Raw genomic sequence first — 26,190 nt, forward strand, 5'->3', positions numbered from 1 at the left:
AAGTGTAAACAAAAATAAGAAAACTTTCAGAGTTATTTTATTAAAGTCTACCCTACTGAGATCTCATCACTGTCCTGTAATAAGTATCATAGCTGAAAACGGCTGACTTTTTGGGAATGTAGACCATTTGTATTTTCACTGTGACCATGATATTAATGTAGCACATGTCACCTTAATTCTCAATCAGGTTGGATATCAAAGATGGTCCGTGACACGTATCTTCCCTGAATAAATTGTTACCAGACCAAGGTAAATGTAACAGTATTTCACTTTCTACTCAAAAGTGTATTTACCATCTTTTTTATTTGTACAGACTATTTTGTCTTCAAAACATTAAAGACAAGAACAAATAAAATGGTAGAATTATGAACTTTTACATCCTTTTATCATGTGCAACAAAAACATTAAGTTTACTTTTTATATCAAAATTCCAGAGGTGTAGTAGATGTACCTAAACACTCCTAAAACACTGAAATCTCTATGGCCAAAAGTCCTAGAGAATAGGCCAAATCCCAGTTCCTTTCAAAATTTGTGTATTTATTTTGAGAGACAGAGAGAGAGAGAGCAGAGGAGAGGCAGAGAGAGAGAGAGAGAGAGAGAGAGAGAGAATTCCAAGCAGGCTCTGCACTGTCAGCGCAGACAGAGCCTGACGTGGGGCTTAATCTCATGAACCATGAAGGGCTAGTATCCAAAATCTATAAAGAGCTCACCAAACTCCGCACCCAAAAAACAAATAATCCAGTGAAGAAATGGGCAGAAAACATGAACAGACACTTCTCTAAAGAAGATATCCGGATGGCCAACAGGCACATGAAAAGATGCTCAATGTCGCTCCTCATTAGGGAAATACAAATCAAAACCACACTCAGATATCACCTCACGCCAGTCAGAGTGGCCAAAATGAACAAATCAGGAGACTACGGATGCTGGAGAGGATGTGGAGAAACGGGAACCCTCTTGCACTGTTGGTGGGAATGCAAATTGGTGCAGCCACTCTGGAAAGCAGTGTGGAGGTTCCTCAGAAAATTAAAAATAGACCTACCCTATGACCCAGCAATAGCACTGCTAGGAATTTACCCAAGGGATACAGGAGTACAGATGCATAGGGGCACTTGTACCTCAATGTTTATAGCAGCACTCTCAACAATAGCCAAATTATGGAAAGAGCCTAAATGTCCATCAACGGATGAATGGATAAAGAAATTGTGGTTTATATACACAATGGAGTACTACGTGACCATGAGAAAGAATGAAATATGGCCCTTTGTAGCAATGTGGGTGGAAGTGGAGAGTGTTATGCTAAGTGAAGTAAGCCATACAGAGAAAGACAGATACCATATGTTTTCACTCTTATGTGGATCCTGAGAAACTTAACAGAAACCCATGGGGGAGGGGAAGGGAAAAAAAAAAAAAGATGTTAAAGTGGGAGAGAGCCAAAGCGTAAGAGACTCTTAAAAACTGAGAACAAACTGAGGGTTGATGGGGGGTGGGAGGGAGGGGAGGGTGGGTGATGGGTATTGAGGAGGGCACCTTTTGGGATGAGCACTGGGTGTTGTATGGAAACCAATTTGACAATAAATTTCAATAAATTAATTAATTAATTAATTAATTAATTAATTTTAAAAAAAAATCTCATGAACCATGAGATTGTGACTTGAGCTGAAACCAAGAGTCGGACACTTAACTGACTGAGCCACCCAGGTGCCCCCAGTTCCTTTCAGAGTAAGCTCCATGAGTTGTTCTTGGATCTTCATTTTCTTCATGAAGATCCAAGACTTCATCAGAGTTTTATGAGGTTAAAATAAGACTCTTTGCCTCTCAGACTCTTAAGTATTTTGAGCAGAGGGGCTATGTCTAGCCACCCCTTCCCTGACCTTTCTGGATCTTCTGGCAAATAATTGATGCCCTTCCTGTCATAATTGGTATTTGTTGGAACAAATGAATCCATGTATGCACAAATAAGCAAATGAATGAGTGCATTTAACAAAGAATTTGATAAGCCATCCCCCGCCCCCCCCCAAAAATACTCTTAAGAACACAAGGAATTTAACTTGGAAGCTTAAACAGATGCCAAGTGATATAAGACAGATGCTTCCAGTAATAGCTGAACTTTTCTTGGCCTCTTACATTCTTCTTCCCCCTTTTTCCTGGCAATAAGCTTTTCACTACCCTTTGGAGAACTGCCCAATTCCACTGTACCCTGTACCGTGACCACAGAGCTAGGCGTGTGACCCAACCAAGAAAATCAGACTTGAATCTGGAGCTGAGGCACGTGGAAGCAAAAGGCAGCTGAGGCTGAGTCATCTGGTGGCGGTGCCCCGTGACTGCTCCAAAATTCTTACTGCTGTGGGCCCCGGAGCTGCCCTAGTTCCCAACCTTCCATGAGCTACATTTTTTACTCATTTGTTTAATTCTCTGGGCTACCCCAGTTCATGTTGCATTCAATAAGTCAATCCTATCAGGCAGTGCAGTAAAATAACAGAATTTGTGTATTAAAATAACACATACATATAAAAGAATGGTAAATACATAAATATGCATACAAAATATGTGATATTGGCACCAAATGAATTTAATTATTATTCCACTGAAGTATATTTTACAACAGAAATCATAAAAGATTTCCTCTTTAATCACTTTTCTTCCCTCCCCACCCCCTCTCTGTCATTTCTAAAGTCCAATTAGACCAAGTAATTAACTGCTCTCTTACTCAATAGGATCCCTGACTTGGGGGGCTAATACCCAAAGGAAGACAAAGGTATTTAAAATCTCCTGCATTTGGGAATGATCGCAGTTTCTGGAGTCAGAGAGGAAATTTCTGTGAGGGAGTTAAAGTGCATTTAGATTTGTGACATTCTTTTAAAAAGTGACTGAAAAGAGAAGAATTCAGGATAGCCACCTGCAGACTACAGAAAGATGGGAATTTAGCAGGGGAGGGCTCTTTCCTTCTGCTGGAGAAGGAAAGGGAAACAGCATTCAATAGAACCAGCCAGTTTTGTTCCCTGTTTGCCATGTAAGTGCCCAAAGTTTGCCCTTCACTTCTCTTATTTTAGACCTCACTGTCTCCTTCCCTTCACAATCATCAAAAAAAAAAATTTTTTTTAAGTGATTGATAGATAGATAAAGATCTTAGGGAATAGCATTCATGAGTCGATCTATAATTTAAGGATATCACTGTATTGGAAAAGTTAAAACAAGTTGAAAAGATATAAGTTGTTTTTTTTTAAACATGGAAGTTGGAGAGGAACCTCTACTACCCCTGTGTCTTCTACTGCCATGAAACCAGGCTATTGCTTAGCTTGGGTCTGGTTAGATGAGATAGACTTTGGAGACTGAAATGGAGGCTACCAGTTGCTCGATTGCTCTAAAATCCAGAGGATGTGAACCCTGTTAAATATAATCTTTTGTTCATTAAGAGCTATCTCAGACCCTTCTTTTGGAGAGTTTCCCATTGTTGACCTTATACCTAGGGAGACCATGTAAGAAAGACTCTGTATCTTTTGTATATATGGCTTATAAATGATTTTGGGGAGAGTTAATGTAACCAGATTGTCTTAGATCAATGTAAGAACCTTGAATTGGACCTTGTTTGTCATAAAGACATTGAGCCTTCATATTTGTCCTTTTAGAATCGCAAAGTAGCACCGGTATCAATGCAATTTAGTAGTGTGCATAAAGAATGGAAGATAGGAGACCGGTCATGTAAGACTTCTTGGTGATATTGTAATAAGGGGCACCTTTAAATAGAAACTGCACTGCAGAGAGATGCCCAGTTTGGAGAGAAGCGAGCAGATGAAGACAATTCCAGCACTACTCTTCTAGACCATTGGGCTCCTTTTCCAGTTCACTGACTTAAACACAGCTCATTTATATACATATTAAATTTAACCACAGGTTTCTTTCCACAGACACCCAAGAGTTGATTCTTCCATAAAAATGAGAAATCACACAACGGTAACTGAATTCACCCTGCTTGGAATCCCGGAGACAGAGGGCCTAGAGACTATCCTTTTTTTCCTGTTCTTGTCATTATATTTGTGTACTCTCTTGGGAAATGTGCTCATTCTCACAGCTACCATCTCCTCCTCTTGGCTGCACACTCCTATGTATTTTTTCTTGGGAAATCTCTCCATGTTTGACCTGGGCTTCTCTTCAACCACGGTTCCCAAGATGCTGTTATACCTTTCAGGGCAGAGTCAGGGTATCTCTTTTCAGGGCTGTGTGTCCCAGGTCTTCTTCTACCACTTCCTGGGCTGCACCGAGTGTTTCCTGTACACAGTGATGGCCTATGACCGCTTTGTTGCCATATGTTATCCTTTGAGATACATGGTCATCATGAACCGCAGGGTCTGCTCCATCTTGGCCACAGGGACCTGGACGGGTGGCTGTGTTCACGCCATTATTCTAACCTCCCTCACCTTCCAGTTGCCCTACTGTGACTCTAACCAGGTGGGCTACTACTTCTGTGATATACCTGCCATCTTACCTCTGGCCTGTGGTGATATAGCTCTAGCCCAGAGGGTTGGTTTTACAAATGTTGGTCTTTTGTCTCTCATTTGCTTTTTTCTCATCCTTGTTTCCTACACTCGCATTGGGATCTCCATATCAAAAATTCGCTCAGCAGAGGGCAGGCGAAGAGCCTTCTCCACCTGCAGTGCCCACCTCACTGCAATTCTTTGTGCTTATGGACCGGTAATCATCATCTACCTACAGCCCAATCCCAGCGCCTTGCTTGGCGCAATAATTCAGATAATGAACAATCTTGTTACCCCCACGCTGAACACACTAATCTACAGCCTGAGGAATAAGGATGTAAAATCAGCCCTTTGGAATATATTTCACAAGAGAGGCTTCTCTGTGAAGAATAAATGAGAAAATCTAAAGCTTTGCTGGGCAAAGTTTGATTCTCCATTTCTTAGAACAGATTCTCATTTGCAGCTTCCAAGATATTGAAATTAAATGTACTCTGAATTGACCTACCACTTAACCTCACTAGATTTTTAAATACATTGTATGTCTGTTTTCATGTTTCCTCTGTTTTATAATGAAAGATAATAAATAGAGCCACTTAGCAGACATTGAACTGATTCTTATGCTGCATGAATTCTCTCCCAACCACCATCCTTCCTAAAGCATTTCTTAGTTGTTTAAATCCCCGAAAGTTTCTTTCTCATAATATCAGTTAAAATCATGTTCATAAAAATCTAGGGGCACCTGGGTGGCTCAGTCAGTTGAGCTTCGGACTTCGGCTCAGGTCATGATCTCACGGTGTGTGGGTTCAAGCCCCGAGTCAGGCTCTGTGCTGACAGCTCCGAGCCTGGGAGCCTGCTTCTGATTCTGTGTCCCCCTCCCTCCCTGCCCCTCCCCCACTCACGCTCTCTCTTTCTCTCTCTCTTTCTCAAAAATAAACATTAAAAAAAAATTTTAATTATATTCATAAAAATCTAGAGAGAAGGGAGAATGGAAAAAATTCAAGAAAGTCCAGATTAATGTAGAATATCAGAACTCAATACCCTTTCTTTTTGTAGAGTATAGCCTCCAATTTTCTGGCAATCAACGCCAAAACTCACACTAAATTGGGTAATGTTTAAAGTAATATCTTTCTCATGTGTAGTCAAGTGTAGTTATAAGGTTTTTCTAGTGTACACATTCCTTCAGGATCTGGCCATTCTTCTTGCATTATTAGCTGTCTGGAAGACTATGAACTTGAATCATTTATTAGCTCCTGAAAGAATCAACTTCAGTTTTGTAAAAGATAGTATAAAACAAGCAACCCAATCAAGTTTAAATAGTTACTTCGTGTTTTCTCCAAAACAAGGAATACTGATTTATCTTTGTCTCTTATAGAAAGCCCATGTTAGAATTTTCACTCAGATTCAGGTGGCAGTAATAAGTTTTCCTCTCTGTTGAAAAGAACATATTTCTTCTTTGCTCATAATAAGATCAATGTAACTTGTTTTGACACCTTTAATCTCTATGCTTTATCATGTTAAGGAAAAAACAGGTAAATTTTACTTATAGAATACGTTACTTAAGAATACGTTACTTATAGAATACGTTACTTAAAGAATACGTTAGTTACAAAATTGAACACTGTTATAGAAACAGTGTTCAATTTTGTAACTACCGTATTCTTTTCTTGATTTTGTTTTTTCTTTGTGTATTTTACATACCAGTTGTTTATGGCTTTTCTTGTAAGTCACCTTAAATCCTTTTTGGAAGGAAGCAGAGAATAAATAATGCACTGAAACAGAAAGAGAGAAAGAAGAAAGAAAGAAAGAAAGAAAGAAAGAAAGAAAGAAAGAAAGAAAGAAAGAAGCAGGGAGGGAAGGAGGGAGAGAGGAAGGGAGCTAAGGGAGGGAGGGAGGGAGGAGGGAAGGGACAGAGGGAGGAAAGGGATGGAAGAAGAAAAAGAAAGCAAGCAGTATTTTAGGAGTAAAACAATATTTTTCATAATGCAATGATTCTTTTCTTCCTTTTCTTACCTACCGTTCCTGTCTATCAGCAGGTAATTGAAAATAAGTTCCCCAGATAGAAACTATAACCATCACACTGGGTGTGGAATGAGCTATTAGAAAATATTAAACGGGCTCCAGTGACAGATGCCAATCACCAATGCTTTGTGGTTTGCTGTATAGAAACCTCTAATGTGAGGTTGTAATTATACCTTACAAGCAATGAAGTAGTCACTCTGGCTAAAAATCCAAAGGACACTAATCCAGTTTCAAGCAAGCTTTGTTACACTGAAGGCATTTCCAGATGAGCAACAATTGATCTGAAATAATAAGCATGTCAAATGTTAAAGGATAAAATGTAAACAACGGCTCGATTTTCCCTTATCTTTTTAATATAAACGTCTCCAAACTTAATAACTTCTATTATAGCAAGGTTGCTATCATCTTAAATATTCTGCTAACTGGGAAACACGAGAGCTACCCCCAACTCTTTAAGCCCTGCCCATGAGGTCGTCAGCCTTCTTCATACCCATTCGCCTCTTTCTTTCTCCAGGCTTCAAGGATTCATACTCATTGCTTCCCATCTTCCCAAATGTAAACACCCTCACTTTCTTGGGTGAAATCCCCCTTTGGCAGGCAAGGGCTCAAATAGGCATATGTTTTACAATTTCCACCTTTATGCTCTTATTTTATTTTATTTTTTAAATGTTTATTTATTTTTGAGAGAGAGAGAGACAGAGAGAGAGACAGAGAGAGAGCGGGAAAGGGTCAGAGAGAGAGGGAGACACAAAATCCGAAGCAGGCTCCAGGCTCTGAGCTGTCTGCACAGAGCCCCATGCAGAGCTCGAACTCATGGACCATGAGATCATGACTTGAGCCCAACTTGAACACTTAACCGACTGAGCCACTCAGGAGCCCCAATCCACTCTTATGGTCTTTAAACTCACACACACACACACACACACACACACACACACACACACACACATTGTTTTAAGCACTTTATCACTTTTACTGGGAAGAAACACGTGACAATACTAAAAGATAATAAACATTTGTTTCTTTATAATGGCTGAGTTTTCCCATAATGTGTATTAACATTTAATTCCAGCCAGTCCTGAATCTCTTCTCTCTTCCAATTTGTTCACCTTGAAGGGCCAGGTTTATAGGCTAAGGGCCTGGTTTCAGAAGTTTCTTTGGCAGGACCAAAAGTAGAATCCAGCCCTTCTGATTTGCAGGTCAGCTTCTTACTGTCACAAATTTATAAATGCTAACCGAGAAATCTATAGGTGACCTTGATGCTTCAGAACCTTGGTTCATTTCCAGACAAGAAGTCGTCACCACAATAAAAATACTAAATAAAAATAATCTATCATTTTGTTGCAAGAGGACATCTCTATTGAATCTGAAATTTTATTTCTCCTAACACAAAGCGTAGAAAAGCTTTGGAACATGAAACAAATTATACTACAGGGGTGCCTGGGTGGCTCAGTTGGTTAAGCGTCTGAGTTGGGCTCTGGTCGCAATCTCACAGTTCATGGGTTTGAGCCCCACATCGGGCTCTGGGCTGACAGCTCAGAGCCTGGAGCTTGCTTCAGATTCTGTGTCCCCCTCTCTCTGCCCCTCCCCACTTGTACTCTCTCTCTCTCTCTCTCTCAAAAATAAGTTTTTTTTTTCTATTAAAAAAATAGAAGGATCTATCGGTGAATCCTTCCCCAGGATATGGCAACCTAATATTATAATAAACCTTCCAGTAAGATATTTCTCACAATTGAATATTAAGTCCACATTCACAGTGTGTGGGTTCCAGGCAACCCCCACAGGCTGACTGGCATTCTGACAGAGCTAACACGAAGATTTACTCCCTTTGCTTGTATTTCTCTGTCTACCCTCTTACTCCCTAGAACCACGAGCTTTTGTTTCGAGTAGCAACTGGGTTGAAGTTATATCATGTACTAGGTCCTGGGAATATTATTTTGCTTGGCATGTTACTATATGGCTAGGAATGTGCTTTTGTTTTTAATATTTCAAATACTGGGCTGGTCTTGTGAAAATGACAGATTTCCATGTGGGAAAATAGAAATTAATTGAGAGCCTCAGGGTAGGCCGATTCAAATTGGGAAGTATTAAAGGAGCCTCACCCCATTCCATCAGAACAGAGCCCGGAAATAAGCCACAGGAGGAGGAACCACGACCCCAAACCTTCGAATAAGATGGATATGAAACTGTGGAGGAAAGAATTTTGTACGCTTAATTCTTTGCATTTTAACACACAACAAAAGGGCGTTTCATATTTATATTTTCATTTCTTTCTGAAATTTTAATAAGAAGATTCATATTCAGAACCGATACTCGTATGCAGGTTAATTTTGTTGGCATTTTATTATTTGGCACAGCGTGAACACTGTTATCAGTGCTCACTTTACAGCTTCTTCTGCCGAGCTATATTGAAAAACGTGGCTAGACATAATTTATGACGAGAGATAAATTAGAGAATGCATTGTTGGCCGACGGTGTAGCGTGTCCTTGATGTTAAATAAATTTATGTTCTGTTCTGAAGAGGCCAGCAGGAGAGTCCGCAGGAGGATCCAGGCAGATCCCTATAGGTTGCCAGGCAACGTAGGTGTCCTGCTTGCCCCCAGCAGAAGAGGGAGGGCAAACCAAGATGCCGTTTTTGCTAAGGTTTTCGAGGGAGAAAGACAGACTATTCTCTTGCGTTCACAATCTAGCTTTATTATTAATAAGACCAACATTTTGTTTTGACCCTCAAACGTATCCTTAGATTTACTCATCAATTGTAGCACTCAGACATGAGGAAGTAGACAGAGGCTTGATTAGGCTCCCTCAATATATATATTATTAGATCATTCTCTCCTTAGGTTGTTGCAATACTTCATACAGCCCAAGCTGCTTATAGATGAATTCATGAATTTATGAAATATGGTTCAATAACTGTCTAAAATTCTAACCTCAGCCTCATATGTATAAAGAAGCATCATGCTTTCCAAGCGCCTGCCAAGCTAAGCTTTATACTGAGCGCAAGACAAAGAAAGTAATTCTTTATCAGGCATAGAGTCTTTTTTTAATATAATTTTTCTTAAGCTTGTTTCTTTTGAGAAAGAGAGAGAGACAGAGTGTGAGCAGGGGAGGGGCAGAGAGATAGGGGGACAGAGAATCTGAAACGGGCTCAGCAGAGATCCTGATGTGGGGCTTGAACTCACAAACCGTGAGATCATGACCTGCACTTAAGTTGGATGCTTAACCGACTGAGCCACCCAGGTGCCCTGATCATCAGAACCTCTTTAAGTGATTAGATAGTACACAAGAGAAATTAGCAGCTCCCCTGCCTCCCTTCCATCTTTTTTTTTTTAATTTTTTTTTTAACGTTTATTTATTTTTGAGACAGAGAGAGACAGAGCGTGAACAGGGGAGGGGCAGAGAGAGAGGGAGACACAGAATCTGAAACAGGCTCCAGGCTCCGAGCTGTCAGCACAGAGCCCGACTCGGGGCTCGAACTCACAGACCGTGAGATCATGACCTGAGCCGAAGTCAGACGCTCAACCGACTGAGCCACCCAGGCGCCCCCTCCCTTCCATCTTTGAGTGATGACCTTACCACATATACCCAAATCCCCAAGTCACAGAGAGCACACCTTTACTTTTTCATACTCTCACTAGGAATCGCCCACAAAGTTCCACTACTCAATTTCTTAACTATTTTCCCCCTAGTTATCATCCTCTCTCCTTCCTAATTACCACCACCTCTTTTCACACCCCCATCGCAGCCTGATGACCTCCCACATGGAATCCTGACCACCACGCTAACCTGAGTCCAGCCTCCTGTCCATGCTGATCCATATTCCCCTTTTAGAACTCTATCAGATCACATCATTCACAGACAGCGCTCCAGAGCCTGCCGTATGAAGTATAGACTTTATAGCACATCATGTGAGGCCCGTCCCAGCCTGACTCTCCCACAGAACTTTCTATTTGCATGACCATGTGTGGAACGGAGTTGTGGTTTTCTCGAACACATCATACTGTGGGTCCAGGAATGTTTGATGAACCACCACTAACCTCTTCAACCTAGACTTCTCTCAGACGGTTATCTCTTCCATGATGCCAACTTGGAGAAGCAGATTCCTCCTCTGTTCGTGTAGATTGTATGCACTTTCACTGACAGGCTTCCTTCAGCAGCGTGCTTTAGCGATAGTGAGAAATACAGGCTTGGGTTGAATTCCCACACTTCCTGTGGGACACTAGGCTTATTACATTTTCTGGGCTTTAGTTTCTTCCCGTTCAGCTGTGAATAATGACACCCCCCTCATGTGGACATTGGCAAGATTAGATAACATTCTCAGCACCTATCATAATCCTGGCTCGTAGAACTAACACAGTAATTTTTAATTAGTTTTTGCCTTCCTTCTCCTTCTCACCTAAGTTGTAAGGTTCCTTGATGCAACTGTAAATCTGAGGCACCTAGCACAATGCTTTCACATATGGATACTCAGTAAATGTTCAGTAATGAAATATGTCATTAATAAATACACTTATAAACCAGAGTCAATTAACATTTATTGATTAACTATGATATTCAAGGAATTAATTTGTGTGCTTCCAAAGATCCAAAGCAACTTAAAATTAGCCTCAGACAAACAAGAAAGAATACGAAAAATGATCCATCTGTGTCATATTATGCCACACACAAACTGGCTCTGACAGCCGCAGTCATCTTTAATTAAAACTGGTTTTACAAGCAATTTGTTATCGGTTTTCACCCCAGAATTAAGTGTTTTATTATTACCAAAGTCTATAATAAAGAACTACTTAATCAATCTTTTCACAGTAAGACTAAGAAAAACATCTCAAAGGAAGATCAAAACCAAGTATATTTAAATTTTCATAGATTAGGAGAGATTGGTTTCTTTCCCATCAAAATAAGTAGAAACCGGGATATCTATCAAAATCTGGATCAGATGTTCTGTGAGAGACCTTCTGCTTTGTGGATCTTAAAAGTGACACTTCCCACCACCCCATGTTTTATTGGAGACAGTATTCTTGTCTCTTCCATCAGCTTTGATACTCCCATGTAATAAATGAGATGACTTTAGAGGTAGGATTTAAGAAAAGCATCTTGTCCTTATGTGAAGATTTTTTAATTATTCTTAGAGAAGGGTCCAAAGTTTTAATGAAACCAGATAAGCACAGAGATGAGATCAGTGCTGGAGTGGAGACAGGAGCTAATAGACTGGGGTGACCTGGGACGGCAAAAGGAGGGAGAACGGGGAAGAATGCTATTTGTCGGTTCTATGAAGATTTATAAGATGAAAATGGATGGAAAAATGAATCCAAGACTATTCAGAGCTTCCCTTTTAGAAAAGTGCTAGTAAAGATTTCCTGAAATTATATTATATTATATTATTATATTATATTATATTATATTATATTATATATTAAGCAAAACTTTTTTCATTGATATTCTTCTGTTGACTCTTCTCTAAAATGCAAACTCACTGGGTGCCTGGGTGGCTTAGTCAGTTCAGTGTCCCATCCTTGGTTTCAGCTCAGGTCTTGATTTCATGGGTTCGTGGGTTTGAGCCCCATATGGAGCTCCATGCTAACAGCAGAGAGCCTGTTTGGGATTCCCTCTCTCTCTGTCTCTCTCTGCCCCTCCTCTGCTCACTCTCTCTCTCTCAAAAGAAAATGAACTTAGAATATATATATATATATTAAAACATATAAATAAATGAATAAATGAATAAATAAATAAATAAATAAATAAATAAAATGCAAACTCTCACAGTGAAGTTTGAGTTTATCCTAGTGGGCATCGCTAAGTGCTGGCAAGTGTATTTTATTATCCTGCTCCTATCATTTTAATTATGTATCCCCTCGGAAAATGTTATATTCTGAGTTATTGTTCGCTCCTTTCCACTTCACATCGCCCTCTTTCCTTGGCCTTGAAAAATGTCGCTAGTGTTTGGCATAAGTTTGTTTTCTTTTTTTTTTTTTTAACGTTTATTCATTTTTGAGAGACAGAACATGAGCGGGGAAGGGATAGAGAGAGGGAGACACAGAATCCCAAGCAGGCTTCAGGCTCTGAGCTGTCGGCACAGAGCCTGGCCTGGGGCTTGAACTCATGAACTGCGAGATCCTGACCTGAACCGAAGATGGACACTCAACCGACTGAGCCACCCAGGCACCCCGACATGAGTTTGTTTTCAAACGATTGGCTTGCCTTTTGAGCAGAGACAGGTCATCCGTTTCAGAGGTTCTGTGGCCTAATCTTTCTCTTCTTGGGTACGGAGACTTTCCTGTCCCCAGTGATGCAGTGCCATCAACTACAATGTATAATCACCATGCGGCACGAGCTGTATATACTACCTGTCACAGGGACCTGGGTGGAAGGCTGGTTACGTGTAAATCTCCTCACTCTTCACCCTACAGTTAACCTAATCCAGTGCCAAACAGGTGGGCTACCATTGCCAGAACATTCCGAAAGTTAAACTGGGACCCGTGCAAACAAGCCTAGAGGGTAGGCTTTCCTAATGTTGGTCTTTTCCCCCTCTCTCTCTCTCCTGTTTCCATTATTCTTATATTTGCAGTGGAATTGTAATACCAAAAATTATCTCAGCAGAGAAGCCTTCTCAGCCCGCATCGCCCACCAAACCGCAATTCTTTGTGGCCGTGGACAAAAGCCCAGAACCAGAGCCCTCCTTTATTCCGTGATTTGGCCTGAATTTGTGTGACCATCCTGTTGAGCTCCCTGATCTCTAGCCTGAGAAACAAAAGTGTGAAACAAGTTCCGAATAAAACAGTTAAAAGACAAACTTTATTCATAAAAAATAAAAGAACAATGATTTCAGGAGTAGATTCCTTAATGCCCCTTACCCATTTAGCCCATGCCCCCCCCCCAACACAACCACTACAGCAACCCTCTGTTTGTTCCCTATATTTAAGAAAGAGTCTTTATGTTTTGTTCCCCTCCCTGTTTTTATATTATTTTTGCTTCCCTTACCTTAGGTTCATCTGTTTTGTATCTTAAATTTCTCATATGAGTGAAGTCATATGATATTTGTCTTTCTGATTAATTTCGCTCAGCATAATACCCTCTAGTTCTATCCACATAGTTGCAAATGGAAAAAAAGAACTTCTAGAGGAATCTTTATTCTTTTCTTAGCCACTTTCAAGGAACTGTGGTTTAACCAGTGCTATGTCTTTCTAAATCCTATTCTTCTAAATCCTTCCTAAATCCTATTTTGCAGTGTGGATAGTTACTGGAACTCGTGCTTTAAACGTAATGCAGCTCATTATGAGAATCTCAGATATTCAATTGCTATCCATTATTTGATGTCCCCAAACTAAACAATTTTCTATTCTTTTCTCATTTCTGTGGAGAAAGCAGGAAAGGAGACAATGTCACTGCAAACCATTCACTAAATTGCGTATCTCCCTTATTTCAGAACATTGGTTTTTAAACTTTTTTTAGAAGACACCACTAAAAATTAAATATTTTCCAATTCCTATATACGAAACAAAAATAGATGATTCTTTTTTCTATATAAAGCCACACTTATCTAGAAAATAGCTTACCTCAATTGGCACAAAAGGGTAGTATCTCAATATGTTCAGGTGGGTGAGAATTATACTATCTCCTATCTAGTTCTTTATCTATTAAAAAGAGCAAAATTCAAGGACTCTTGATTGTTGAAAGTAAATTATATTTTCTCACACACTAACTCTATTACTGAAATAATTTAGCCACTGATGCCTGAGAATTTAATCATGTACTTTCCAAGCAGGCAGTATGAGGCAATTGAAAATTGTATGACTCACTCTTAAGCCTGTTGCTGATTTTTATGAAAACAGGGAGGCAGAACTGAAATGGGAAATGTAGGGAAAAAACTGCTGGTGTTCCGCCTAATAAAGCAAAATGTTAAGATCATTCTGAAAGAGACAATCTTGCAAGTTGTCACAGTTTGAAAATATATACTCCTTCTCTCTCATCACAATAGAATACGTTGAGCCCGAAAATTAATGTTTTCACACGGGAGGTTTGTCAGGCTTGAATTCAACAGTTCGTTTATAGACATCAAGATAAGCAAAGAGAAATATTTGAAACAAGTGCGAGATAGTAATGCTGGAGGTGGGGTGATGGAGGTTAGGTAAGAATTAGGCTTGTAGACATTTGGTTACTAGTTAGATGACAGAGTTAGCAGAAAAATTTTCAGAAGGATGGGGATCTGAAGGGTCTGAAGCAAGATTGCAAAGTGGGAGCATCCAAAAGGAGGTGACCCCGCTGCAAAGGGTTTACCTTCTTCGGTGAATGTCCCTTGTCCTATGAAAACACTAATCTTGAAGTGTAGGTTTCAATGCTGTAAATCTTTTAAATGTCTGGCATAGCTTCACAACTCGGTGGGGGAGGGGGGGGAGGAATACCATAAAGAATAAGGAGAAGAAACAAGAAGTGTGGCCTGCCCCACTGGAAGGAGGGTGCTTCCCGGCTGGACTCTCCAACTCGCCTCCAGACCCAGAGGTGAAAATGGGTCACACTCACGAAAAGAACAACATTGACTGATCATACATGAGGCACGTTTCTAAAGCTGCCTGCTTCTTTGCAGTGCGTCTCACAGCGACCAGAAGCTGGCTATTGAGATTCTCCATTGCAGAATATAATTCATGTGATCCAGCTGCAGGAAAACTGAGAGCAGGGGTCCACGTGACTAACAAGAGATGCTAAGTAAGGAATGCTCATACATGTTGCCTCACCTCTTGTATACACGCACAGCCCACGCAGTGGTGGGGCCCGGAAGCCGTGCCTGGGGTATTTTGTGAATTCTCACTAGGAATGCTGTGCATCCTCTCCTGCATCAGTGTCGAAAGCCAGATGAGCTCGGTCCTGTTAGTTTATCAGATTATAAAGTCCTTGAAGCTCTACCGGTGGCAGCTCATTCGCATTCTCTCCTCCGCGGATACCCAAGTTGGAAGAGAAACAGTCTCTCTAGGGACTCTGTCCAAGAGTGGCAAGTGTTGAAATGATCAGACGCCATCACAGAGCTCAGAAGCTGCAGAAAGGACACATAGTCCTGGGGGAACAACTTCCAGGGGGACGACTGAGACGAGATACTAGGAAGAGTCTCCCCTTGCTAGTACGTCCTGATGATCCAACAAGAGAGAGGGGAAGTTGATGCACGGGCTGAGCTGTGGGCTAAAGAACTCAGAGCTACAACACAGTGAAAGAACTTCAAGATTACACTTTCTGTGCCCTTACCCCTCCCTTATTTCTCTTCTTAGCCACCCAGTCAAAAGACTCAGTGGAGTTCCTCAGTGGAAACAAGGTCGCTTCCACTGAAGGAAGAGTAAAAGACCAGATGTCATCAAGGACAGCTATTGTGTCGACACCAGCAATTCACCAAAGAACTCTTAACTAGTATAGCAAAGTCTATATAGGAACAAGATAACCAGAGAGATGGTCAGAAGTGAATATTTACCTAATCATAAGTGACAAAAGCCCTCAGAGATAAATGATAATCTGATGGGAAGTGAGATAATCATGTGGAATGGTGCAGGCTGATTTGACATGCAGGTCCATTTCCTCTTATCTCTTGGGGACACACACCAGATTATCTCACAGTGGTGTGATGGAGCACAGTTGTGACGTTTTCCAGCACACGCCCTCGGAGGCCCACACTGGCCTCCAGCTCATTAGTACTGTCTTGTACCCACTTCTTTATACTGATATTACTCACTATACATCTCCTTTAAATCAGTTAAAAGCCCTATAGAATCAGCCTGCTGTCCACTTTTATTCCCAACTTTCACTCTTCACTTTTTCCCATCTGGGTTTTATTCCCTTTAGGCAGAGAATGTGAAAAGACACAAATTTCCCCAGTGTAGTTATGTTCCAGTGAGTTATGGGCATTACCTCCTTTTAATTCCAGGGTCATTGCAGGGCGTTGAAAAAGCAGAAGTATCAAAAGCTTATGAAGTTATAATGTAAAAAAAAAAAAAAAGAAAATTAAATCTTTGGCATCTGACTCCAGAAGAAAGAGTTAGCATATACTGAAACTTTGATCTCTTTCTCTAAACACAAAGAAATTATAGAAAAATACAATAAAGAATTGCAGATGAAGGGGCACCTGGGTGGCTCAGTCAGTTAAGCATCTGACTTCAGCTCAGGTCATGACCTCATTGTTCATGAGTTGGAATCCCACATCAAGCTCTTTGCTCTCAACACAGAGCATGCTTTGGATCCTCTCTCTCTCTCCCTCTCTCTCTCTCTCTCTCTCTGCCTCTGCCCACTCATGCTACACTCCCCCCAAAATTAAAAAAAAAAAAAAAACCTGCAGGTGAAAACAAGTAAAAAGAATTCTCTAGAAACGAAAAATTGAAAATGTTCAGCCAGGACACCCATAGCACCCATCTGAGGCTGGGGACCAGAGCTCCTCGGCCCAAATTAGGCTCAGACCAGAGCTGTACGACCCAAGCCAGCTCCAGGCCAGAGCCACACCCACAAAATAATCACCACCCAGTGGGGACTCACAGCCGTGAACTGTTTTATAAGAGTTTACATCAACTACTCAAGGAAACCAGTACGCTGAAAAAACATACAAAAAAACTTGAAACTCAGAATAAGTTATAGGTTAGGACATTTTAAAATGAGACATTTAAAATAATTTAAAATATAAGTATAAAAGAGACAATTAAAGTGATACTATTTATTATAGGGGCGCCTGGGTGGCTTAGTCGGTTGAGCGTCTGACTTCGGCTCAGTCATGATCTCCCAGTTCGTGGGTTCGAGCCCCACGTCCGGCTCTGTGCTGACAGCTCAGAGCCTGGAGGCTGCTTCAGATTCTGTGCTCCCTCTCTCTCTGCCCCTCCCTGGCTCACGCTCCATCTCTCTCTGTCTCTCAAAAATAAATAAATGTTAAAATAAATAAATAAATAGATAAGTAAATAAATAAAGTGATAGTATTATAATGACATAAGAACAAGAAATTGAGATAAGGCCAAGAAAAGTTATGAAAAGAAACCAGTAGAAATCTTATGTAGATAATATTATTGAATTAAAGAATTCAATACGATCTATGTCTGAATAGCAGACAAAAGAGAATAAATTGCTGAACCAGAAGATTTAACTCTGAAAATTACCCAGAACGCAGCACACACACAAAAATTCTTTTAACAGAAGACACAAAATTGATCATTTTTAGAATTTTTCTCTCAGAGATTATTTTCTGGCTTTTCCTGAAAGTCTAGAATTAGTTATATTATTGTTCCCCATCCTTTGATTCCTACTTTACATCCTTCCCTGGAAGTCTTTTTTTTGGTTTTAATCATTTTTTCACTTTTGAGTATATATTTAGAGTTCATTGAACTTCCTTCCCTTTAATCTAGCTTTATCTAGTGGGCTCAGTAGATTCCAGCCACATTAGGTGAGAACAATTACTAGAAGACTCATTCAAGAGGACTTGCTTTTTAAAAAAAAAAGAACTACATAATTTTTAATAGTAATATGCTAATGATGCTTTAGTAAAGAAACCCCCCTCCATATTTTTTATCCATTAAGAATCTCATTACCCATTAAGAACCACTGATAATAATTTGGTGGACAACTTTCCACCAAACACACATATATAAGCCCACATAGATACAAATTTACACAAGTGACATAATATTGTAGTTATTACTTTGTACTCTAATTTTCCTATTATTCCCTGAACATTTTCCACATCAATAAATATAGATAACAAGCAGCACTCTCAACAATAGTCAAATTGTGGAAAGAGCCTAAATGTCCATCAACTGATGAATGGATAAAGAAATTGTGGTTTATATACACAATGGAATACTACGTGGCAATGAGAAAAAATGAAATATGGCCCTTTGTAGCAACATGGATGGAACTGGAGAGTGTGATGCTAAGTGAAATAAGCCATACAGAGAAAGACAGATACCATATGGCTTCACTCTTATGTGGATCCTGAGAAACGTAACAGAAGACCATGGGGGAGGGGAAGGAAAAAAAAAAAAAAAAGAGGTTAGAGTGGGAGAGAGCCAAAGCATAAGAGACTGTTAAAAACTGAGAACAAACTGAGGGTTGATGGGGGGTGGGAGGGAGGGCAGGGTGGGAGGGAGGGCAGGGTGGGTGATGGGTATTGAGGAGGGCACCTTTTGGGATGAGCACTGGGTGTTGTATGGAAACCAATTTGACAATAAATTTCATATATGGAAAAATAAATAAATAAATAAATAAAGATAACCATCTCAATTAAAGTAGCGACCAAAAAAATCCATGTTACAGCCTCAGAATGCACTTAACCTACAGGTGGAAATACTGTTTCTTAAGTGTTCACTATCATGTTTTATTTATTTATTTATTTATTTATTTATTTATTTATTTTGAGAGAGAGAGTGGTGGGGGGGAAGGACAGAGAAAGAGGAGGAGAGAGAGAGAGAGAGAGAGAGAGAGAATCCCAAGCAGGCTCCACACTGTCAGTGCAGAGCCTGATGCAAGGCTCAAAGCCACAAACCACGTGGCCGTGACCCAAGACGAAATCAAGGGTTGGACACTTAACTGACTGAGCCACCCAGATGCCCCTAAACTGTCATGTTTAATCCTTTCACTTACTTCATAAGGCCATTTCATCCATACCTATATAACTACATGGGTGGTACCAGTCACCGAACCCAGTTAAGGCCTCTGTACAAACATTTCAGATGTAGGGAGCAGGCATGGAGATGTACTGGCCTTGCTATCACCTAGGACAAGCCTTGTATGTTAAGTTCGCTTGCAATCTGGAGTGGGCAGGGTCTTCCTTCTCTCTCCCAGTTTCAGATTATACCAGGAAGTTTCTGAGGTTTTGAACTAAGAAGAGGAAAACAATTCTGCCCAAAAATAAAATTTTCAAATAGTGATACTTTCAAAAAAATACAAATTTATGTTTAAGTACTATAACTCATGCCACCAATTCTCAACCAAAGTAACCAAGTAGGAAACCATTTTAGGCAGCAAATGTTACATTTCAGAGGACATAGAACAATTTCCCCAGTACAAGTGGGTGTCCTAAAAGTTCCCATTATTAAAGGAACATTTACCGGGGTAAATTTATTTTAAAAAAAAATCAAAGACAGAGAAATATGACACTACACATTCTCTCAAGACTCAGAATTTTGTGAATGTTTTCATTTATCGTTTTATCAGAAGGGACTTTGCAATACCCAACAGTATCTATTGCTATATGTTGATCAAAGAATGGTGATAATATCCTGTAGCTAAGAAATTCCCTGGATTGTTTCCTTTTGCTGAAACTGAAACTTGGTAACATGTTACCACCACACAATTTCTAGGCTAAAATTAGTCCCTGGGGCTTCTTGATAAAGGAGATGTAGACTCTTTCTATGATAAAGGAAATGTCCAATTCCCTTCCTTCTTTGGTGGCTAATGGGGGGAATAACGAAGTTATGGGCTAAGGCAGGTGTGTGCATTAGCATCACAGTATTTCTTTTGCGTTCTGTAAATGCAGTGTGGGGTCTTGTAACCTTTGCCAGCCATATTCCCATTAAGGGTTTCTCTCTTCTTACCTAAATTACTTCTGTGGCACACAGAACAATGCACATAGTGGCACCAACATGTAAAAATAATAGTGATTTGAAGCTGCTTCTCTAGAAAGAGAATACATGGTGGTATTATCAGAAAACCATTTTGCTTCCCAGGCCTCTCTCACATGGTACTAATCATCATTTCAACCATTCTTCATCCTCTCAGTTCAGTTCCAGGATCTTTATTGCTGCCTGTCAGTGCAAAATGAACCTAGCTTATCAATGTCCCAATGGTGCCATCTGCTGACCGATCAGGGCATTTCACCTGGATTCAGAGGTCCATCTCCAAGGCAGGATTCAAAAAATCAAGTGCCTGCATTTAATTTTTCTGCATGATGCATCATCTACTCTGAATAGAACTTAAATCAGTTTATTAAGTGGAAATGCAGAACATGAGGAATGAGTATTATGTAGGAATCTGCAATAGGTAGAAAGAAATGGTACTAGAATTATTTTATACCCTGAAATATTTGATAACATTTTTACAAGCTTTTTGTTAGTATAATAATCAGTTCCTCCTTTCTTCTTATGCAAAATCATGAAGATATATCATCTTGGCACACTGTGGAACTATTCCATCCTTTTTACCTCTTCTCTAGACTTATCACATGTAACTATCTCTGATTGGTGATTCTTCTTTTTTTTTTTAATGTTTATCTTTATTTTTGAGACAGATAGAGACAGAGCATGAGCGGAGAAGAGGCAGAGAGAGAGGGAGACACAGAATCTGAAGCAGGCTCCAGGCTCTGAGCTGTCAGCACAGAGCCCAACGTGGGGCTCGAACTTGTCAACTGCGAGATCATGACCTGAGCTGAAGTCGGATGCTCAACTGACTGATCCACCCAGGCGCCCCTGATAGGTGATTCTTCTTTGTATTGATTGTCAAGACAGCTCTGTGATTTTAAATAATATCCAGATAGCAGTCTCTGAATTAGCCTTTACTAATTTCTTATAAAGTATTTATGAAAAATCAGAAATCAAAAAAATTCCTAAGAAGACCGAAAAGGTTTTGCAGAACAGGAGTAATGAACTAAAGAAGTTCAAACCTGACTTTGTGGGTAGGTTTTTGATAATAAATTTATTGGGCTTTTTTTCCTATCACTTTAGCTGCAACATTTAAAAATTGGTAAGCTTCACATACATACCTGCATTTCTGGGTTACTTAAACAATCAGAGGCAATTAACAATTAACTTAATTACCAACATGTCAACTAACACAGCTGGTTTTTGGTTTCCTGTGGAATTTTAAGATGAAACAAATACAAATTCCCCTGAAAGAAAGAATCTCCTTTCAGTTAGTACAGGAAATGTAAGTAACATTCTAAAGAAGGTTTTTGCAGAAGACAATAGGAAGAGTTAAGGAAGAGGTCAGTAGTGCATGGAGAATCACTGTGGAGGAAGCATAGCGCAGTTTGACTACATGAACAAGGTACGGAACTTATGGGTGGAGTTAGGGGAGAGCTTGCCTGTATGATGATTCGGAATAACTAGGATGAGAGTCACGGTAGGATTGAAGGGACCCAAGGCTTTATGCAGATGCAAACTAGTGGTACTGGAGGCTTGGTACAACTAGGAGAAAATAGCCCATCTGTGAAGGACTGAAGTTAAAAGAAGCTAATACTATGTATTATACTGTATACTAAGTAGTAAGTAGTATACTACTTAGTATACTAAATACTATGAGTTTTCAAATACCATTGCCTTAAGAAAACACATTTGCTTTTATATACAGTATCTGGTTTTGTTTATGATTATTTTTTAAAGGAAGCAATTAAGACATTTTTATGGAGTTGCTAAAGAGCGAGAAATGGTTGAGATTCCAATTTATCTCATAAGTGAAATTTACAAATTGAGAGAGGGTAGCTAACTCAACTTACAACATGTGACTCCTCCAATGTCATTTCAATCAAAATGGATCAACCATTTATAGCGAGTTTAATTTGTTTATTGTGTTTAATTCATTGGTAAGTAGATGCAATCAAAACACAAATAATGCAAAAATATTATTTTATTAAAGAAACAGATTAAGGAGGGTTTCTTTCATTTTATTCGAGTGAACATACATATATGTATATATACATATATAAAATCTAGTAATGTGCTCAGGAAGGCTACTTTCTAAATATTAATAAGAAGCTTTCTATACTCTGCCATAGAAATTCACAAGTTCCCCCACCAAAACCAATATGGAATAAGTCCAAAATTGTTAAGACAGGCAGTATAAGTAACAACTATAAGTCCAAAACCAGTATGGAAGGGGTGCCTGGGTGGCTCAGTCAGTTGAGTGTCGGACTTCAGCTCAGGTCATGATCTCACAGTTCACAAGTTCAAGCCCCAGGCTCTGTACTTACAGCTTCAGATTCTGTGTCTCCCTCTCTACCTGCCCCTCCCCGACTCATGCTCTGTCTCTCTCTGTCTCAAAAATAAATAAATGTTAAATATATATATGTATATATATGGAATAAGTCCAGGAAGATGAAGTACATTTTATAATAACATGTTTCCACTTGGGGGGGTTATAAGATGAAGTACATTTTATAATAACATGTTTCCATTTGGGGAGGTTATGAGTTGACATGGTGCCATTACCCACATCTTATACAATATCTCCTAAATAAAATCCGCAGAAGGATATTCAAAATTTGAAATCATGCCAGAAATCAATAACATAAAATAATTTTGGGAAAAAAAATCTCAGAATCTGGGGAAATTGCCCAATAGTAGGAATACAGATAGGTATTATTTGGAACAGCAAAAAAAGAAAATTAGAGAGAGATTGGAAATCATGACCTATCCATGAACTGACCTCTAATAAAAACAAAAAAAAATCAGGTTAAGGAATAAGAAAGAATGAGGAAGACTAAGTCTGGAGTCTGGTCCCAAATCCATCACTTTCTGACTCTGACTATGCCATCTTCCCATATATGCTCTCCTCCATCAATTCTCCTTTCTACAGCCCTTGGCAAATAGCAATTTTTCCATGCAACATAGCCGGAGAACTGCAGTTAGAGGGAGAAAGGAGGCAGTTCCTTGGGCATGTGGACAAATAAGGAGAAAACTCTGTAATGCGCTGTAGGTGACAAAAGTGAGAGACACGTGGTCTCTAGTAAGAGGAGTCAAGGGAGTGCCAAGTTTAGATGAAGAGAAACTTGATTAAGATTTTTTGTAAAAGTAAGAAAAATCCCCACTCACAAATTCAATGGTAAAATTTAAAGGCTTTTCCCCTGTTCAATTACAATCTGAGTATTAATTTCTATGCCCCAAGTTACATATTATCATAACTTTGTGTGCTATAGCCCTTAAAGAGTACAGTATCAGAAAATATTAAAACAAAAACGAATTGTGAAGTTTAAGAAAATCTAACGCTTAAATTGGTTTTAAAATTTCGGTACAGTGCAAGCCTGTTTTTGATGCTGGTGTATATGGACAATGACACAACTTGATCATGTTAGAATACAAAAATATCTTTAATCAAGTCCAAAATGTAAAAAATGTATCACTCATTTTTTTTCTAACAACTAAGGTATAAAACAATAATTTAAAAAGCAAAGTTTTTTTTTTTGTTTTTTTTTTTAAATTTTTTTTTTCAACATTTTTTATTTATTTTTGGGACAGAGAGAGACAGAGCATGAACGGGGGAGGGGCAGAGAGAGAGGGAGACACAGAATCGGAAACAGGCTCCAGGCTCCGAGCCATCAGCCCAGAGCCTGACGCGGGGCTCGAACTCACGGACCGCGAGATCGTGACCTGGCTGAAGTCGGACGCTTAACCGACTGCGCCACCCAGGCGCCCCTAAAAAGCAAAGTTTTAAAAATTCTACAGCTCTTAGAGCATCTGGGTGGCTCAGCTGGTTAAGCGTCTGACTTTTGGTTTTGGCTCAGGTCATGATCTCACAGTTCATGAGTTCACGAGCCCTGCATCGGACTCAGTGCTGAGAATGTGGGGCCTGCTTAGGATTCTCTCTCTCCCTCTCTTTGCCCCTCCCTGGCTCACGTGTGTGCTCTCTCTCTCTCTCTCTTCTCTCTCAAAACAAATAAACTTAAAAAAAAATCTACAGCTCTTTATAGTTAACCATGTGGGTAAAAACATCATACATATACTTACAATTTTATACAAAACAAGAGAAAAGACCCAAATTTTTAAAAAAGACAGATATTAACAATATTGGAATCAACGAGTAACCAAGATACAGCATAGCATCTTCCACCTCAAAACCAAATGTCAAGATAGCTAATAAATGGATTTAAAAGTTTTTCTTTCAGGAAGTAACTGAATAAAAGACAAACTTTTGGCAAATCTAATTATGTAGACAGTGAGAAAGTGCAAAATAAATAACAGTAGATTGAGCATGAGAATATAATAACAGATACAAAGAAAAAAGTCGAGGTAGTTATTCTGATGAATTAATCCCAAATTAATCCCTGGAGTGTGCTTGTTAAAAATAGGGATTTCTGGTCCTCTCTTCAGACTTTATGAATCACAATCTCTAGAGGATGAAACAGAGGAACTGTATTTTAAAATTGCAATCTCCAATCCCAGACTCAAGGTGATTTAAACTAGCTAAAGTGTGAAAGTCACTGACTTAAATAAAATAAAAATTTTCAGTAGGAAAGTATTCATCAAAAGAACAACTCAAGGGAAAAATCGAAAATCAGAATAAATTGATGGTTATGAAAAAAAGAAGCATTTTTTAAGAATTGCTTATAAAAATCACCTTACAGCTAGAAGACATTATAGACTATTTGAAGAAACAGATAATCCTCCTGTGTTCTCTTTTCCAGAGCACAAAAATTTAATCAGTATGTTTATCTGATTTATTTTATAAAGGTAACAGATGGAACTAAAAATTGATTTTAAAAACATGCCACCAAATCCATAATTCAAATAGATGTGAATCTCTGAATAAAGTTCAAATGAGTGAATTTTAAGCAAATACTAAAACACACAATATCAATGACTAGTTTATTCTAAAAGTCCACAGACAGATTAATATTGGGAATGCATTAAATATTAAATAACAAGACAACAGGTTAGGTATCATAAAGTTAAACAGAAATTAAATTCCCAATTTTTAATCAAGTAAGTTCCAGGTAGAATAATGAGTTTATTGTTTAAAGTGGATGAAAGACCTAAATGGAAGACAAAAAAAAAAAAAAATCAAAATCTGAAAGGAGAAACAGGCTGCAACCTCTTTTGCCACAACAACTTCTTTTTTTTTTTTAAGTTTTTTTAATGTTTTTTTTTAATTTATTTTTGACAGAGAGAGAGAGAGAGAGAGAGCATGAGCAGGGAAGGGGCAGAGAGAGACAGAAACACAGAATTCGAAGCAGGCTCCAGGCTCTGAGCTGTTGGCACAGAGCCTGCTTGGGATGCTCTCTCTCTCTCTCTCTCCTCCCCCACCCCACTCATGCTTTCTCTCTCAAAATAAATAAATAAACATTTTAAAATAATGTATTTATTATAGTGAAGGTCCTTGTCAATGGAGAGCCTTCTTTTTCCTAAAAAATAGGAATACCAAGTTACTGGTCACCATGGTGTGTAAAGCATTTTTAAAGTATTTTGAACAATATTCATCAAAATCCATTTTTTAAAGTGCTGTTCCATTCATTTCAAGGGTGCCATTTCAATTTATTTCACAGTGCCAGCTAGGAGGAGTGATAGTGTTCAAGTTAGCCAAGTTCAGGAACAGAAATTGAATAATATATAATAATATATTTGATGCGTCTTGTCTCCGGGTAAGTGCTATGGGTTTCCATTTTTGCTGATTTTTCTGTTTTTCTTTCTTCCTTCGTCTTGATACTTTCATCTAGAACTAGTTTTCACAGTCTGTTCTATTTTCATTCAAAGTCTTTGTCCCAATCATGTATTGGGTATTTGTTCCCTGTCTGTCTTCTCCAATATCTTTTGTACTCCATAAAGACAGAGACAGTATCTATCTTTCTCACTACTCCATCCCCTTTGGATAGCACTATATAAATACATAAATAGTAAACTGAAAATACATATTTGATGTTACCCTAAAAGCTGTCCTTCTGACTTAATTGTATTCTAGGTTAGTCACTGATTAAAATGTTAAATAGTAACCTACAAATCATGTAACTATCTGAAATGATGACGTAAGAACACTTATAATT

General features: G+C 39.1%; 1 protein-coding gene across 1 annotated transcript; it reads left to right on the plus strand.

The window, feature by feature from the left end:
- The first annotated feature begins 3,933 nt into the window (after nt 1–3,933).
- LOC109257389 (putative olfactory receptor 10D4) lies at nt 3,934–4,872 on the plus strand. Its single transcript, XM_019433448.2, has one exon. The coding sequence runs from the start codon at nt 3,937–3,939 to the stop codon at nt 4,870–4,872; it is 936 nt and encodes a 311-aa protein (XP_019288993.2). The 5' UTR covers nt 3,934–3,936.
- The last annotated feature ends 21,318 nt before the right edge of the window (nt 4,873–26,190 follow it).

Source organism: Panthera pardus, unplaced genomic scaffold, assembly GCF_024362965.1.
Source record: "Panthera pardus isolate Hobbes unplaced genomic scaffold, ASM2436296v1 HiC_scaffold_12, whole genome shotgun sequence".
In the NCBI taxonomy this organism is placed as follows: Eukaryota; Metazoa; Chordata; class Mammalia; order Carnivora; family Felidae; genus Panthera; species Panthera pardus.